The 18,275-nt window shown below is 37.2% G+C and overlaps 2 protein-coding genes across 4 annotated transcripts in view; one reads left to right on the forward strand and one right to left on the reverse strand.

Annotated features, from left to right (window-relative positions):
• khnyn (KH and NYN domain containing) overlaps positions 1-4,555 on the reverse strand; it is a 7,919-nt gene extending 3,364 nt beyond the window's left edge. The window contains exons 1-4 of the mRNA XM_008318665.3: positions 3,898-4,555; positions 2,358-2,608; positions 1,301-1,435; positions 7-516 (exon numbers count right to left, since the gene is read on the reverse strand). Of these exons, the coding sequence (XP_008316887.1) occupies positions 7-516; positions 1,301-1,435; positions 2,358-2,570 (858 nt within the window). The 5' untranslated portion in view covers positions 2,571-2,608; positions 3,898-4,555. The remainder of the gene's footprint in view (positions 1-6; positions 517-1,300; positions 1,436-2,357; positions 2,609-3,897) is intronic.
• An 8,154-nt stretch (positions 4,556-12,709) lies between these two features.
• The window catches only part of ripk3 (receptor-interacting serine-threonine kinase 3), a 12,596-nt gene continuing 7,030 nt past the window's right edge, over positions 12,710-18,275 (forward strand). Inside the window, exons 1-10 of one of the 3 annotated variants that reach the window (XM_025062888.1) lie at positions 12,710-12,867; positions 14,355-14,532; positions 15,211-15,379; positions 15,476-15,631; positions 15,724-15,872; positions 16,368-16,417; positions 17,056-17,217; positions 17,540-17,622; positions 17,726-17,789; positions 17,986-18,044. In XM_025062888.1, the coding sequence (XP_024918656.1) occupies positions 14,375-14,532; positions 15,211-15,379; positions 15,476-15,631; positions 15,724-15,872; positions 16,368-16,417; positions 17,056-17,217; positions 17,540-17,622; positions 17,726-17,789; positions 17,986-18,044 (1,050 nt within the window). In that variant the 5' untranslated portion in view covers positions 12,710-12,867; positions 14,355-14,374. The remainder of the gene's footprint in view (positions 12,868-14,354; positions 14,533-15,210; positions 15,380-15,475; positions 15,632-15,723; positions 15,873-16,367; positions 16,418-17,055; positions 17,218-17,539; positions 17,623-17,725; positions 17,790-17,985; positions 18,045-18,275) is intronic. The other 2 variants (XM_008318076.3, XM_008318067.3) reach the window with 2 other exon arrangements.

Below are 18,275 nucleotides of genomic sequence, written 5' to 3' on the forward strand. Positions count from 1 at the left end.
TGATAATCTTTGCTCCTCTTCAGCCTCTCTCATTTCGGTCCTCACCGTGTGCCTCTGTGCTGGAGAATGTTTTTGTTTTTTTATAGTAGATGAGGAAGATGTTTTGGAGCTAGATTTGTTCCTTGAAACAGCAGCTGTCCCTTCCTCCTCCCAGTCAGCTGTGATGAAAGGCCTAAAGTTTGTGTTCATAGCAGATGTTTGGTCATGACTCCCGGCATTACCTTCTCTCACCTCCAGGTCAGAGATAGAGTCAAGTCCAGATTCTTTCACAAAATCCAGCAAGATTTCCTTCACCCACCCTGGAAGCACCAGAAGATCCAGGATGTGCCTGTCCTCCCTCTTCTCAACCAGAGTTTTGAAAGCTCGACGTGACTCTATAGACTCACTAGGAACTCTGTCCCCAGTCTCAGAGTGACGAGTTCCTTCATATCGTTCCACCAGTTCTGTAATGAGGGAGTAGGCCTGTACTACTGGCTCAGCCAGACCTGATATGAGTAGATTTCCTGGTGAGGCAACCTGTTTGGGTGAGAACAGGATCAAAACAATCATAATAGAAAACACTGTACTGACAGCAGGAAGTACCAGCAGGACTTTATGTTCACATGTGTTTTGCTAGCTTTCAGCTAGAGACTAGCATTTTGCACAGAGATATAACAAAGGAATGAAAAGTTAACTCTATGTCAGTGGCATTTGCATTTAAGCTTATTTACAGTATTTTAAGGTCTTTATCTGACCAACTGATCTCAACTTTACATTAAATCCTTTAGTATTAAAGTAAAATAACCAGACGTATGTTGCTAAAAATAGGGTCAAAAATGTGTAATACATACGTAGTAGAAAATATAGGCTATGGCTTGGGTTGTCTGTTAGATGAATACTATTGGTAATAATATTGAAAAAAGGTCTCTATATCTCTAAGGACTGATATTGTATCTTTACCCTTTGTTCAACATTTGTAAATAAAGTATGGAATTTCCTGACTATATGTAGAAAAACGTGGCAAGTAATATAAAAAGGAAGTTGCTACACACAGTAAAATGTTCCTCATTTCATATAATTATATTTAGCCAAAACCTACACCACCACCTAAAAAATCCCTATGAATCTATATGATGAAACAGTTCTGATATTGACTCATAATGTAACTTCTGGTAAGAAGAACTTAAGTGTAATCACAGAACTTTTCTGTAGTAGTAGTTATTATTGGTATTACATCAATGCTACAAGAAAAATACAAAGAACAAGGACAGAAGTGAGCAGAATCTCATTAGAACTGAGAAATGTTAATAATATCACTCACCATGACATGAGCTGAAGTGGTTTTGATCAGACAGTCCATGAACAGCCCTTTGGCTCCACAAAAAATACAGTGAAGGACCTTAGGATAGGAAACCTGCTGCTGAGCTTCCTGGTTCACAATTCCCTTTACAAACAACTAGAGGAAGAACAATAATCACTTGTCAACCCATTTTTGAGTCAGGGAATCTGTGGTTGGTTTCTGTTAGACAAATAAAATATCAAATAACATATGACATTGGACAAAGTCATGTTAAGGCCCTGGAAAACCAAGATAAACATTAAAAATATTAATAAAAGCCCAGACCCTGAATGTATGCCTTTATAAACAATTAGCCCAGAGACGACAAAAACAACAATAGATTTGTTAGCCAGAAGAGCTAAAAATTAACTGATGTGATAATTATAACTGATTCAGAAAGAGCAAAAATTACAAATATTCTGAAGCAAATGTAGCTTTAAAAGAGAGAGAGATAACATTCTAAAGGAGAGGCTTACTTGACCAAAATAGGACCTGTAGTTTCATGACATCATATAGGGTACATGTACATTTGTATTGACAGCACAATGATGCGATACACATCCATATGCTGAAACTAATCAAAAAGATAAAAAAGGTTAAAAAATAAGTAGCCAATCGATCATTATGATCCAACGATGCCTATTGCATGCTGAAAGAGTTTCGGTTTTGCTCATGTCTGAAGCTGGGTCGTTCAGCTTTAGGTCACATAGTTTCACTTGAGAGAAAACACAAGTCTGCTGTATATGGATGAGTCACTGCACTTACATGATGATATGCAAGCTGTACATCAGCAAAAACAACACCTCACCCTTTACTGCTAAATGACTTGTGTAATAGGATAGCTAAAAACAAAACTCAACATACCACTGTCATCTTGCTCAACCAACAAATCTGGGTCAAACACATTTGTCTAAAGGAGGCCAACTATGGTTTAAAGGTACAGCTTGTAGGGGCCCCACTTTCTGCATATCAGATGTGGACCACTTAATACAGTATGTCCTTTGAACTAGCAAGGTACTGCAAAACAAATGTCTCTTACTTTGGCAGCCTCCACGTTTTTGCTCGTCCCACATAGCTTGAGCCAAATCTGCCCATTGTTGCCCTGGGGTAAGTCGTCTGCCCCGATACCGAAGGTCACTTGGAATATCCGTTCCACGGCATCGTGCAGGGAGGTCAAAGACCCTCGTAGCATCCCGGCACAGGCAAACTCATCCTCCACCTCAGCTTCCCCATTACGTCTCTGATTGTCCATTTCTTTGTTTCTAGATCACTAGCAGAGTATGTACCATACTGCAAAAATACATCGGATTATATTGATTGGTCACCAAAATAATTAAAAAAATATTTTACTAATATATTATAAATAATCTACCAAAACGTTTCAAAATATGAAACAATCACATATGCAGTATGTTTATAAAACAGTGTGCAGTTATTGATTATGAACGATGATTTTTGCTAAAACTCAAATTATATACCATACCAACCAAGGGATACTAGGTTCCAGTCAAAAGGTGGGACAGAGATTATGTTTGTGCCGGACAAGGCAGGACACAGCATTAGGACACAAAGTTGTACCGCATTTTGATTTGACTTTACAGTAGTTTGTGAGTGTCTCCCCTGGAGTAAAGTGACCAGTCGTCCCATTTTGAGCAGGATTGCAACAAACAAACACAATGAGCAGGAACTGATGAAAAAACAAAGACTGACTGTGCATCGGCTGCACAGCATCCAAAAAGAACAGAACACCCTGCAACCACATTGACTGCACAGATAACAGTGCCATAATAGATAGCACCACTATCACCAAAAACAAACAAACAAACAAACAAACAAAACAACAAAAAACAATCCAATTAGCTGTGCCGTTTTCTAATGTCATATTGATGGAAAACAAGTCCAGTACCAAACCCAAAGAACTACTTTTTTTATTACGCTGCACAGTGCCTGTCGGGATTGGCCTTATAATTTTGGTTTGCAGGTTCAACTCCCACCTGGCTGACTGTGGTGTACTGAGCAAGCACAAAATCCCCGTATGTGCTTCTAAAAGTGCCCACTGCTTCATGGGTGCGGCATGGGTTAATAAAAGACACAAAATTTGCTGTAAGTGTATATTGGTCTGTTTATGTTTAAGACTTGTTTTTCTTCTTGTTTTTTTAAGAGTTGTTCTTCACAGACCTTATCCAATAACACCAACTAACGCTGCACTTTTTTCGTGGGAGAGGGGTCGCTGGATTATGATCAAGTCACGATGAGTGACGTCACATAGTGTCCAAACAGACTTTGGAAATTCTCACTTATAGGAATAGCGAGCAACGCCTGTAGTTGTTGGACGACTACAAACGTCCAATTTATGTGCAGTATATACGTGGAAGTATAACACAAGTAGTCGCGGTTTAAAAGTTAAAATGAATCGGAAAGAATCGTTCAGGAGAGTTTTGACGCAGTTGTCAACAGAATTGTTGAGTATGTCCGAAGAAGAGGAACAGGACATAGTGACGATCCATTTTTCTGGATAAGAAGTTAGAAGAGTCTTTGACAGGATACAATTCGTTTTATATTTAAGTCACATTTCTTACGTGGAGTGATGATCTTTTCCTGGACACGGAAAAGTCCTCCGCTCTTTAAATCTCACGAAGCAACATGTCAAAATCCGGGAGGGCGAAGACAAAGTGGATCAGCAGGGTAACTGGCGGACCTGGAGGAGACTGTTAGTTGGCAGGACAAGGAAGAAACCCAGAGCAACGGAAGGACAAATGGACAGGAAAACGAGACCGAACCGAAACCAAGCTGCGCATCTCTGCGCATTTCTGCGCAATTTGTGCGCACATCAGGGAGGTTCTTATCCAGTCTTCTTTTCCTGGTGCAGTTGAGGAGCAAAGGTCTCCAGATGGAGGTTCAATAACAACAACAATAAACTGCTGTCAACATGCTGTCACAGACACGAAACATATAAACCGAAATACAAAACACGTTTTTATTTCATAATTTCGAATGTACCTAACGTAATATGTTATTATACGTTATATTATATATGTTGTTTTTTAACTTATTTCTTAATTATTTTAGTGGACGTGTTTGCGATTTCAATATATTTAATTACTTTGTTTTGTAAAATGGCAGACGAAGGGGAATTTCCAGTGACGTCACAAACGGGCTTTTCCCTCTTGACTCAGTCACAAGCTTCCTTAAAAAACCTCATACTTTAGTCTCATATATACAGCAGACACAGGTCATTGTCTTTTAAACATTTACTAATAAATATAATGTTTTATTCTACTACACTCTGGTGTTGTGCATTCTTTTGAATAGCATAAATTGAAGGACATTTTGTTTGTCTCACTTCTAGCTAACTAAGCTAAACAGCTTCTCACTTGCTATGATGTTTGAAGTTGTACTAATTAGACTGTTCAATCTATGGCAAATATTGTTATTACGCTTTTGGCTAACTTCTAGCTTTTTTAAAATACCTTTTTAGCTTTCCAGAGTCTTTAGGTTATGTTTTACAGTTAATTTTGTTAACTAACTATAATTTAGGATTGCAGTTATATTTAAGTTAAGTTGGGCTTAAGTTTGTATTTTTATGGCTAATTAATGTACAATTTTGATCCAGCTATAGGCTATTTCTTTGGTATATTTTCTGCTAGGATTCAGATTGATCTATGTTAACTTTTAGTTTTAGGATTACTGTTTATATCAGGGTGTCCACACTTTTTTCCTATTGGGAGCTACTTTTCAAATGACCAGAGTAAACTGATCTATCTACATTGAAAACTCTAAATATATATTTACTAATATAAACTGAATATCTTATTATATACATTATATGTTGGGGTACTTTCATTAAATCGCTGGAGTTGTATGGCACAATACTGTCTGACTCAATACTTCTATGGTCCTTACTTTAGCCCTATTGATTAGTATCTTAAAGTATAATTCAATTTATAATTTTAATTATTATTTTTTAAAATGTAATTGCTCTTGATCTACCAGCACTCCCTTTGAGATCTACTGGTAGATCCAGATCTACTTATTGGGCACCCCTGGTTTATATTAAATATGTTCTTAGCTTTTGTTGGCTATCCTCAATTATTTTTATATTTTTAGTTATTGACATTTAAGGATTTATTTTCCTAATGCATTTTTCCATTTTATAACTATTTCCGCAATGCTTAGCACTGTACTAATTTTAAGCTAGCCTTGTTACGTATTTTGCAAATTTTGGCCAAACTTATGCTTACTCTGGGCTATCTCTCAGTAATTTTCACTCACACAGGGCCGTCGCAGTGGGGGTGCAAGGTCCAGGGGGGACTTGAAATGCGAGGCCCTGGTCTTTGACATGGGCAATTGCGCATGAATAACAGTCACATGAACACAGCTATTCTAGTTCTACTGCTTTTACAGCTAAATGCAATATGTTTTTATCAACTAGAGAATACAGCATAATCATGCACATGACAGTCTCAGCTATAACTTTTTACTATTTTTTTCAAAGGGCACAATCAACTGTGCAATGAGTGGCTTTCCATCAGGTCAACTCAGTCACTTCATTCTTGGCCTCTTGACATTTACAAAATGTAGGTGAGAACACTTTCATTCATTATGTACATTCATCTTGGTCATTTTCATTATGCAACTCACACTGAAAAAAAAAGTTTTTTCTCACCACTGTTGCCCATTGTGGTTTTTTTCTACTGGGATCTGTTTCTCTCTTTAAATAAAACTGAATTGAATATAACTCTGAGATGGTGAGAGGCTCTCACCATGCATAAATTGTGCTAAAACAGATAACGTCGGAGTCATTTCCCATGTCTTATCTAATATCTTTTTACTCTAGTTTGGATGCAATGTCCTTTTCAGTGGATAACATGTGACATGGAGGTGTGCAAAAGTTTTTAAGTAGTTTTAATTTGAAAAGCTTTGCTCGCCACCATTACTAGAATAAGATAAAACTATCCTGAGCCACAGTTATGGAAAGTTCATTCGATCCCTTCGAGGTAAATGTTTTTATTGTTGTTTCCTTTGGGATTATATCTCATAGTACCCTCAATTCCTGGAAGAGGTCTGGCACATTTAAATCTTGCGACTTGGACTTGCTCAGAGCATCACTCAGTCTGTGCACTGTCTTAATTTGTTAGATTTAGATTTTTTGTTAAAAAATGTTTGTATGTGACCTTGATACAGGCATGTCACTGATACAAAATCATAAATAACTATTATTAATACTAATTTATTGAAAAAACAAAACAGAAGGATTGCAGGCACGAGGTCCCCTACTGGTGCAAAGTCCCGGGGCAGCTGCACAGTTCGCACAGCCTATGTCTTTAAAGGGAAAAATCCTCAGATGTATTTAACCTTAATAAAAGTTTTGGTCCAAACAGCGTTTTGTCTGTGTTATGACGGAGGTTTACACAACGAACACCTGTTGTGCACATTGAAGACGGCAATCACTGAAATTGTCAGTAATTTTGCAGATGACTTCCCTGTAGTGGACAAATTAGAATATTTGTATTTGAAATTCCAAAATGGAAAGTATGCAATGTAAAATGTGTAAGACAGTTTGTCTAAATCAGTGGTTCTCAAACTCTGGTACATGTACCACAAGTGGTATGCAAGTGCTCTCTAGTGGTACGTGGGGAAAATTCATATTTTCACATTTACATTTTCATGACATATGCACAATTAATACAACATTTAAACACAAACATCTTTATAAACATTTATTTATATTTCAAACGTGGGACAGAGATTATGTTTGTGCCGGACAAGGCAGGACACAGCATTAGGACACAAAGTTGTACCGCATTTTGATTTGACTTTACAGTAGTTTGTGAGTGTCTCCCCTGGAGTAAAGTGACCAGTCGTCCCATTTTGAGCAGGATTGCAACAAACAAACACAATGAGCAGGAACTGATGAAAAAACAAAGACTGACTGTGCATCGGCTGCACAGCATCCAAAAAGAACAGAACACCCTGCAACCACATTGACTGCACAGATAACAGTGCCATAATAGATAGCACCACTATCACCAAAAACAAACAAACAAACAAACAAACAAAACAACAAAAAACAATCCAATTAGCTGTGCCGTTTTCTAATGTCATATTGATGGAAAACAAGTCCAGTACCAAACCCAAAGAACTACTTTTTTTATTACGCTGCACAGTGCCTGTCGGGATTGGCCTTATAATTTTGGTTTGCAGGTTCAACTCCCACCTGGCTGACTGTGGTGTACTGAGCAAGCACAAAATCCCCGTATGTGCTTCTAAAAGTGCCCACTGCTTCATGGGTGCGGCATGGGTTAATAAAAGACACAAAATTTGCTGTAAGTGTATATTGGTCTGTTTATGTTTAAGACTTGTTTTTCTTCTTGTTTTTTTAAGAGTTGTTCTTCACAGACCTTATCCAATAACACCAACTAACGCTGCACTTTTTTCGTGGGAGAGGGGTCGCTGGATTATGATCAAGTCACGATGAGTGACGTCACATAGTGTCCAAACAGACTTTGGAAATTCTCACTTATAGGAATAGCGAGCAACGCCTGTAGTTGTTGGACGACTACAAACGTCCAATTTATGTGCAGTATATACGTGGAAGTATAACACAAGTAGTCGCGGTTTAAAAGTTAAAATGAATCGGAAAGAATCGTTCAGGAGAGTTTTGACGCAGTTGTCAACAGAATTGTTGAGTATGTCCGAAGAAGAGGAACAGGACATAGTGACGATCCATTTTTCTGGATAAGAAGTTAGAAGAGTCTTTGACAGGATACAATTCGTTTTATATTTAAGTCACATTTCTTACGTGGAGTGATGATCTTTTCCTGGACACGGAAAAGTCCTCCGCTCTTTAAATCTCACGAAGCAACATGTCAAAATCCGGGAGGGCGAAGACAAAGTGGATCAGCAGGGTAACTGGCGGACCTGGAGGAGACTGTTAGTTGGCAGGACAAGGAAGAAACCCAGAGCAACGGAAGGACAAATGGACAGGAAAACGAGACCGAACCGAAACCAAGCTGCGCATCTCTGCGCATTTCTGCGCAATTTGTGCGCACATCAGGGAGGTTCTTATCCAGTCTTCTTTTCCTGGTGCAGTTGAGGAGCAAAGGTCTCCAGATGGAGGTTCAAAAACAAACACAATAAACTGCTGTCAACATGCTGTCACAGACACGAAACATATAAACCGAAATACAAAACACGTTTTTATTTCATAATTTCGAATGTACCTAACGTAATATGTTATTATACGTTATATTATATATGTTGTTTTTTAACTTATTTCTTAATTATTTTAGTGGACGTGTTTGCGATTTCAATATATTTAATTACTTTGTTTTGTAAAATGGCAGACGAAGGGGAATTTCCAGTGACGTCACAAACGGGCTTTTCCCTCTTGACTCAGTCACAAGCTTCCTTAAAAAACCTCATACTTTAGTCTCATATATACAGCAGACACAGGTCATTGTCTTTTAAACATTTACTAATAAATATAATGTTTTATTCTACTACACTCTGGTGTTGTGCATTCTTTTGAATAGCATAAATTGAAGGACATTTTGTTTGTCTCACTTCTAGCTAACTAAGCTAAACAGCTTCTCACTTGCTATGATGTTTGAAGTTGTACTAATTAGACTGTTCAATCTATGGCAAATATTGTTATTACGCTTTTGGCTAACTTCTAGCTTTTTTAAAATACCTTTTTAGCTTTCCAGAGTCTTTAGGTTATGTTTTACAGTTAATTTTGTTAACTAACTATAATTTAGGATTGCAGTTATATTTAAGTTAAGTTGGGCTTAAGTTTGTATTTTTATGGCTAATTAATGTACAATTTTGATCCAGCTATAGGCTATTTCTTTGGTATATTTTCTGCTAGGATTCAGATTGATCTATGTTAACTTTTAGTTTTAGGATTACTGTTTATATCAGGGTGTCCACACTTTTTTCCTATTGGGAGCTACTTTTCAAATGACCAGAGTAAACTGATCTATCTACATTGAAAACTCTAAATATATATTTACTAATATAAACTGAATATCTTATTATATACATTATATGTTGGGGTACTTTCATTAAATCGCTGGAGTTGTATGGCACAATACTGTCTGACTCAATACTTCTATGGTCCTTACTTTAGCCCTATTGATTAGTATCTTAAAGTATAATTCAATTTATAATTTTAATTATTATTTTTTAAAATGTAATTGCTCTTGATCTACCAGCACTCCCTTTGAGATCTACTGGTAGATCCAGATCTACTTATTGGGCACCCCTGGTTTATATTAAATATGTTCTTAGCTTTTGTTGGCTATCCTCAATTATTTTTATATTTTTAGTTATTGACATTTAAGGATTTATTTTCCTAATGCATTTTTCCATTTTATAACTATTTCCGCAATGCTTAGCACTGTACTAATTTTAAGCTAGCCTTGTTACGTATTTTGCAAATTTTGGCCAAACTTATGCTTACTCTGGGCTATCTCTCAGTAATTTTCACTCACACAGGGCCGTCGCAGTGGGGGTGCAAGGTCCAGGGGGGACTTGAAATGCGAGGCCCTGGTCTTTGACATGGGCAATTGCGCATGAATAACAGTCACATGAACACAGCTATTCTAGTTCTACTGCTTTTACAGCTAAATGCAATATGTTTTTATCAACTAGAGAATACAGCATAATCATGCACATGACAGTCTCAGCTATAACTTTTTACTATTTTTTTCAAAGGGCACAATCAACTGTGCAATGAGTGGCTTTCCATCAGGTCAACTCAGTCACTTCATTCTTGGCCTCTTGACATTTACAAAATGTAGGTGAGAACACTTTCATTCATTATGTACATTCATCTTGGTCATTTTCATTATGCAACTCACACTGAAAAAAAAAGTTTTTTCTCACCACTGTTGCCCATTGTGGTTTTTTTCTACTGGGATCTGTTTCTCTCTTTAAATAAAACTGAATTGAATATAACTCTGAGATGGTGAGAGGCTCTCACCATGCATAAATTGTGCTAAAACAGATAACGTCGGAGTCATTTCCCATGTCTTATCTAATATCTTTTTACTCTAGTTTGGATGCAATGTCCTTTTCAGTGGATAACATGTGACATGGAGGTGTGCAAAAGTTTTTAAGTAGTTTTAATTTGAAAAGCTTTGCTCGCCACCATTACTAGAATAAGATAAAACTATCCTGAGCCACAGTTATGGAAAGTTCATTCGATCCCTTCGAGGTAAATGTTTTTATTGTTGTTTCCTTTGGGATTATATCTCATAGTACCCTCAATTCCTGGAAGAGGTCTGGCACATTTAAATCTTGCGACTTGGACTTGCTCAGAGCATCACTCAGTCTGTGCACTGTCTTAATTTGTTAGATTTAGATTTTTTGTTAAAAAATGTTTGTATGTGACCTTGATACAGGCATGTCACTGATACAAAATCATAAATAACTATTATTAATACTAATTTATTGAAAAAACAAAACAGAAGGATTGCAGGCACGAGGTCCCCTACTGGTGCAAAGTCCCGGGGCAGCTGCACAGTTCGCACAGCCTATGTCTTTAAAGGGAAAAATCCTCAGATGTATTTAACCTTAATAAAAGTTTTGGTCCAAACAGCGTTTTGTCTGTGTTATGACGGAGGTTTACACAACGAACACCTGTTGTGCACATTGAAGACGGCAATCACTGAAATTGTCAGTAATTTTGCAGATGACTTCCCTGTAGTGGACAAATTAGAATATTTGTATTTGAAATTCCAAAATGGAAAGTATGCAATGTAAAATGTGTAAGACAGTTTGTCTAAATCAGTGGTTCTCAAACTCTGGTACATGTACCACAAGTGGTATGCAAGTGCTCTCTAGTGGTACGTGGGGAAAATTCATATTTTCACATTTACATTTTCATGACATATGCACAATTAATACAACATTTAAACACAAACATCTTTATAAACATTTATTTATATTTCAAACATGTTGATAATTCAATATTGAAAGTAATTAGCCAAATATGAACAAAATAAAAACTGGGCAAATAACTAAGAGTTAGCCGAATAATCACAAGTTACCAAAAAGTTAGCAATAAGATGCCTCTAAATTCTCAAACTGTGGTACGCATAGCACCAGTGGTACACAAGTGCTCTCTAGTGGTACGTGGGGAAAATTCATATTTTCACATTTACATTTTCAACTGAATAAATCTGGAATATACCATGCACAATTAATACAACATTTAAACATAAACATTTTTAAACACCTCTCCTGCGTGGTGGAAGCTAACAGTGAAGGCCTCTGCTGCTGTATTCTAGTGTTGGTCATCATGGTGGTACTCAGAGAGATCAAGGTTTTCTCAGGTGGTACAGAGTAGAAAAAGTTCCAGAACGACTAGTCTAAATAATAGGTATTTTATTGTAAATTATTGAATTGTTGATGTATCAAAAACAATGTTTAATAGAACTGTATGAAGTATATAAAGTTGTTGTATGTTTATTAATAAACAACTGTTATTGGAAGCCCTCAATAAATGGCATCAGCAGTAGTCCAATGGTAGTGGGAATTACTAAGAATAGAAAAGCTGGAGGAAACCACAAACAATTAAATGACAAAAATATATGACCAATTATCCCAGGGAAATAATGATAATAATAATTTTAACTTACATATTTGGGAAATTCTTGTGTTAACAGCAGCTGTAACAGGCTGCCCCTGGCACGCGACAAGTATGTGGTTCCTCTAGGAATCGAACCCAGGGAGGTGTGCTAACTGCTACACTATGGAACCAAATATATACATATAAAAAGAATTACAATAACTATATAGTAAATGGTGGCGCTTTGGCCCAGAGGCCATGTCTCTGTCATTGGTGTGGAACCCCAGGGTTCACCTCCTGGGCAAGATCAAATCCTGGTTAGGGCGGTTGGTACCTTCCAGTGGACTGACCACCTGCAGGAAGGTTTAGGGGGGGTGGTACGGTGCAGTGTGATTTGGGTGGAGACTACTGCCCCGCGACCCGGTAACGGATAAGCAGATGAAAATGGATGGATATACTAAATACAAATATTGTTTAGCTGATAAAAATTACCTAAACCTGTGGTAGGTGTTAAGTACACCATGACAACAGGTAAAAGTTAAAGATAAAAGCTTAATATAAAAAAAAAGTTTAAGAGCTGCAACAATTAACAATACGACCCTGTATATTAAACAGGACAAGAGAATTGTTCTTTAAGAAAATGATAGACTTTGATCATTCTTCAAATGTAGACATGTTTATTTAGAAGTAAAAACCTCATGATCTGTGCCACATGGATAAAGTAGAAAAGCAGAGCAGAAAAGCAAAGCTAAGCAAAGCAGAACAATGTGTCTAAAGCGGAAGTAAAAGAAAAAAAAAAGGATAGCTCTGTTTCACTTCTGCTTTCATCTGCTTTTACAAGAAGCAGCTACTCTTACAGCTGCTGTTGTTCATGTGGATACACAGACACAGAAGGGTTTCTTAAACACCCCAGCAGATTTAACACTTGATCAACATGTGTAAATAATGACGAGGAAGAGTTATTTCCCCAAAGGTGAGGCTTTCTTTTTTGTTTGTATCTTTATTTAACACCTATTTTTGACAGGAAATTCTACAGCATGTTTTTTTTAACCTGAAAGTCTTTTGTTAATTTAATAGATGGTGTACAGGTGAGACTTTATGTTATTGTATATTTACATTTTTTAAAAATATTTTTCTAGAAAAATGGTTAATAACTTGTCTTCCTGTTAATTATTTAACAAAAATATCTTACATGGACCACAACCACTGTTAAAACTAAGAACACATCTTCAACTATTTTATGTGTATGCCTTATACTAATGTCTATTATTTGTATTATACATTTAACCTAAAATAAAAAAGGTATGCCTTTTATAATGGCATAACTGCCATGATAGGTAATAGCTCCATTCCTCAACACTGGGCTCTTGAGTTCTGCTACTGCTGTTAAAAACACAAAGTAGTGCAATAACAGTTAGCCTAGAAAAAGCTAGTGAAGATAGTAAAAAAGATAGATACACACACACACACACATATATATATATATATACATGGGGCAAAGAACATATGGCAAATTAGCTTAACATCTGTATAAAATGAGGAAATCTCAACCAAAAAAAAAAAAAAAACCCAAACAAAAAAAGCTAAATACTAACCATGAAAACATGTTTTAATGAACCTAAAATGCAATAAAACCAAGTTACTTGAAAATGCATCTATCTATTATGCATTCTAAAATACATGAATACAAGAAACAATGGTAAAACTTTATGACCAAGATGATAAACACAGTAAAATAAGAAGGTAACACACAAATCTGTTTCAAAAAGGATGAAGGGTAATTGGAGAAATAGAGAAACTTAATGAATAAATGAATTATGCTTCCACATTAAAATAACTTATAAAATATAAATCATTTTGGCCTCGCCCTGGTTCCATTCTTCATAACTAGACTGAGGCAATTCTGTGGTTTCCTGTTTGTCTGTAGACGCAAAGGTTTCATGAGAAAAAAGTAGAGTAGTTTGTGATTTTGTGGTTTAAGATTTTGTGACTTATGCAGCTTTATTCATATATTTATTTCTGTTTTCTACATATAAAGTTATTGACATAATTGTAATGGCTGAACAGAATTGCTCACTGCACCAGAGGACTACCCCTCGCAGCCTAATACTGAGAAATAACCAAGTGATACGTCTGACAAAAATGACCTTTTACATTTACTCTAAGCTAGTGTAAGTGTTGAGCGCTGAGCAAACAAACGTTAATGTGACAAATGAATGTCGATTGTGCACTAGTGTCAGACGGAACCTGTTCATTTTAGGTCATTCAAACCTTGTAACCTTTGCATTAACAATTTGTACTTTTTTAATTGCATTTGGTTGTGTGCATGTATCTGTATATGAACAATGACAATAAACTGACTATAATTAACAGTCTCAACTTGGAGACAAATAGATCATCCATAAATTATTCTACCGGGATTCATCTAATGGTTTAATTCTCTCTGGTTTGTTCCTGAAGAATAATCCTGTCCATTCCGTATGGCTCAGTTAGGCTGCTCTCAGCCCATGCTAATTGAAGAATCCAGTCTCTCTGGATGGAAGGTGATTGATTCTGGAGGGTTTGGACAAATCTACAAGGCCAGACATCTTCACTGGTGCTATGATGTGGCCATTAAGCTGCTACACTATGATGACGGGTGAGTGAAGAATGTCTACGACGGGGCCATGTCAGACCATGAAGAAAGATGGGTCGGAATAAAATTTGGACTAAAATAAATGGATGTATTGGGAAAAAAAAGTTTTTGGTACACCAACACACATTGCAAAAGTGACATATTTGGAGTCAGGAGTTCCATTTCTGCTTTCAGAGAAAGTGAAGTGTTAACACACCGGGGGCATGTTATGGGTTAGTGTTGTGCGTAAATATGTCGCGGAAGGTGGGGTGGGGGGGAGGGGGGGAGCAGATAGATGGTGCGTTCGTGTTAACTGAGATAAATTACATATAAAAGTCATGCATAAAGGCTACAATGCTAAAAAAATTAATCATTTTCTACACCATCTATTGGGCATATGTGGGTATTGCAGGGAAATGCCAGAAGTATAATGAAAATATAAATAAATTACATAATTTGGAAAAGTATGATGGGCCGGATTAAAAAGCTGAACGGGCCGCATCTGGCCCCCGGGCCTTAGTTTGCCCATGCCTGGTCTAGGCTATGTGGAGCGTCCATTTCTCCTAAATGACCACAGACCGGGCCACTGTGAGGTGGTCTCTGGGCACCATGTGGTCCATGGGTCAGATTTGGATAGGTTGGCTCTACAATATCTGTAAGTAATTAATAGAGTAACTTCAGATGGCACTGTCACACACACAGGAGGAGTTCACTTTTGATGCGTGAAGCAAAGATGATGTGTCAAGGAAGCAACGAGTATGTCATGCAGGTCCTGGGGGTCTTTAAAGGCAGGGTCCCAAACTCTGTACCTTCAAGGCAGCTGGGTTTGGTCATGAAGTTCATGGAGCAAGGATCTCTGACCACCCTGCAGGTAAGTACATGAACTATCTTTTTCTTCTTACTCTAAGTGTAATGTTATTGCATCACAGCAGTTGTAAAAATGTTTTTGTTTTTTTTACTTTAACAGGTTAATCTATGTGGACCTCCACCGTTGCCCCTTGTCTTCAGACTGGCTCATCAGGTGGCTGTGGGCATAAACTTTCTCCACCAGCTGTCCCCCCCTCTGCTCCACCTGGACCTGAAGCCCAGCAACGTGCTGCTGGACCCTGATCTCAATGTCAAAGTAAAAAATATACAAGGAGTGTCAAAGCTGATCAAATGCAGCAGTGGTGATATTTAACATTCCAATGTTGTTGTTTTTTTTCTTTCTTTCAGCTCACAGATTTTGGTCTTTCCAGATTGTACCACAGCGTCACACAAGGTTCTAGAAAGAAAAACAAAGATGAAGGAGGAACCATCAGCTACATGCCACCAGAGGCGTTTGATATTTCATACAAACCCAAGACAGCCTCTGATATCTACAGGTAGGGAAGCTACTGAGGCAGAGTCCACAGTGATGGTCAGACGTGATTTGTTAATAAAGAGCTTATTTAGAAAATTACAAAAACAAAAAACACAACTCGTTCATTTTTTGGACAGTAGTGTTGTTTTTTCAAACCAGTCCTTTCCACTTACTGTAAAAAGAGACCTGACATGAAAATGCAACTGCAACGTAATAATTGTTTTTTGCTCATAAAACATGACATTTTATTTTTCTCCCCAAAGAAAGCTAAAGCACAAAACCATCAGACCAGTGAGTGAAAAGAAAAATACATGCAGGTTCAAACTTCCCTACATTTAAAATCTCAGGAGAATTCTTGACACACTGAGCTAAATGTGCTTTACTTGACAAACACAGTATTTCCAGTAATTGTATGAGCTATGGTTTCAGTTAAAAAAAAAAACATAACCAAAGAACTATCACTTGGAAATGAACCTCTGCTGATGAGAAGTGTTGACCTTCATGTTCTCTCTTACAGCTATGGGATTTTATTGTGGTCCATAGTAACTGGAAAACAACCTTATGAAAGTAAGTGAAAATCAGGTCCTTCAAATACTGATCAGGGATTCTGAGTACATTCACCCACTAAATCTATTCTACTGGCTTATAAATAATATTATTTGAAAATTGTTGGTTGGTACACTTCATTTCCTGAGAAAAATCTGAACCTGTTTCTTATAATGCTGTAGCACCACATTACAGCTACTAGACATGTCCATATTCAGCAAACTTCACAGAATTCTTATGTTGAATGAAAAAACAAACAAACCCTAAATCAGCCTAAAAATCACACAAGTTCATTAGTTTGTGATATTTACTAATAACAGGGGCCGTGTTACCTCAGTTACCACTGAGGTGCTGTCCCCACACACTGCTCCCTGGGCAGAGGTCACATTTCGTTGTGCTGTACCGTGTTACAATCACAATAATAATGACAAAATAACAAGACTTGTCCTTGGCTGAATCCTACAAGGTCTGGCTCCTCTGGCCCATATTGACGGCAACCAACAGAAGCAGCTCAAAGACTTTGTAAATGACCACGAGAGGACTTTAAAGTTAGAAAAAAAAAAAAAAGATTAAAGATTAAAGGTCAAGTTAGGGGTTAGACATCTTGTAGTGCAGTGTGTTTTAAATAGAGAATATGTATACTTCATTCCCATCTTTAGATGCAATGTCTGAGATGGTGCGACTAAGGATTCCCCAGGGAGATCGTCCTTCACTGGAGGACTACACGAGTAAGGCTGAAGGGTGTGAAGACTTGATGAAACTTATGGATCTCATGGTTAAATGCTGGAAGGGAAAACATGACCAAAGACCCACCTCTTTTGGTAAATATAATTTTATGATAATGTCTGGCTAGTGCTTTATTTTCTTGGTTCACTGTAGGAAACTTACAACCTATTTAATAAAAACAATCTTCTCATTTGCGGGGAACTATACAACAAATGTTATCATAACATTTGCAGCAATGTTTACTTTTTTTGCTTTGTGCTAAGGCTAACAGTATCTTGTAGTAACTTGTAGTCATGCATTTGTCTTCCACCTCAATTCACAATTAACTTCTTGCTAGACGTTACTATTGTACCATGATAAGGTACTAGGTACTAGCTACCTGACTTAAGCTATGCTAAGCTGTATGTCGTTGGACAGACTGTGCTACCTTTACAGAAGCACTATTTCAGACACACAAGGATGCAGTCGTTGATGCTGTCCATCAAGTGCTGAAGATGCTGGTAAGTTCCAGAAACACTAAGAGTCAGGATTTCATGATTCAGCAAATTGCTGCTGATACGCCTCATGTATGCTTTCTCTTCCCTTTTTTTATGTCTTTTATAGAATAAACAGGAAGAAGAGAAAATAATAGAGCAAGTTCAGAGGGTCCATATCAATCAGGTGTCAGGTCTGTGTTGACTTTAAATCTTTTTTTTTTTTAAACGTGTGCTAACACTATTCTTATGACAGTTTTTTTCTCATTAAGCATCGCAACATTAAGGCCTTATCACAATTTTAAGTTATGTTTTGAGGAAAAAAAATCCCACTGCCGTTTAGATTATAGTCAGCAACACCAAAATATTTTTTCTTGTTTCTTTTTGAAGCACAACCAAATCCAAAAGACATGTGTGAGGACGTGCTGACTGGACGCCCCCCTGTTCAGGTAGCACACAAAGAGCTTTTACCCTTTTAGTTGTTTTGTCCATTTGAAGCCATTAAAGCACAGTGTGTGTTTTCTTCACACATTAGTCAATACTGTAATATTTCTACACTGCCTGTGTTTTTGCTGTCTCAGGAAAGCACTGCAAGGCCAACTTCCTGTTGAAAACAAGGGGATTTTCTCAGACAGACAGACAGACAGACAGATAGATAGACAGACAGACAGACAGATAGA

The sequence above is a fragment of the Cynoglossus semilaevis genome, chromosome 1 (genome assembly GCF_000523025.1).
Source record: "Cynoglossus semilaevis isolate Cse_v1.0 chromosome 1, Cse_v1.0, whole genome shotgun sequence".
NCBI lineage: Eukaryota > Metazoa > Chordata > Actinopteri > Pleuronectiformes > Cynoglossidae > Cynoglossus > Cynoglossus semilaevis.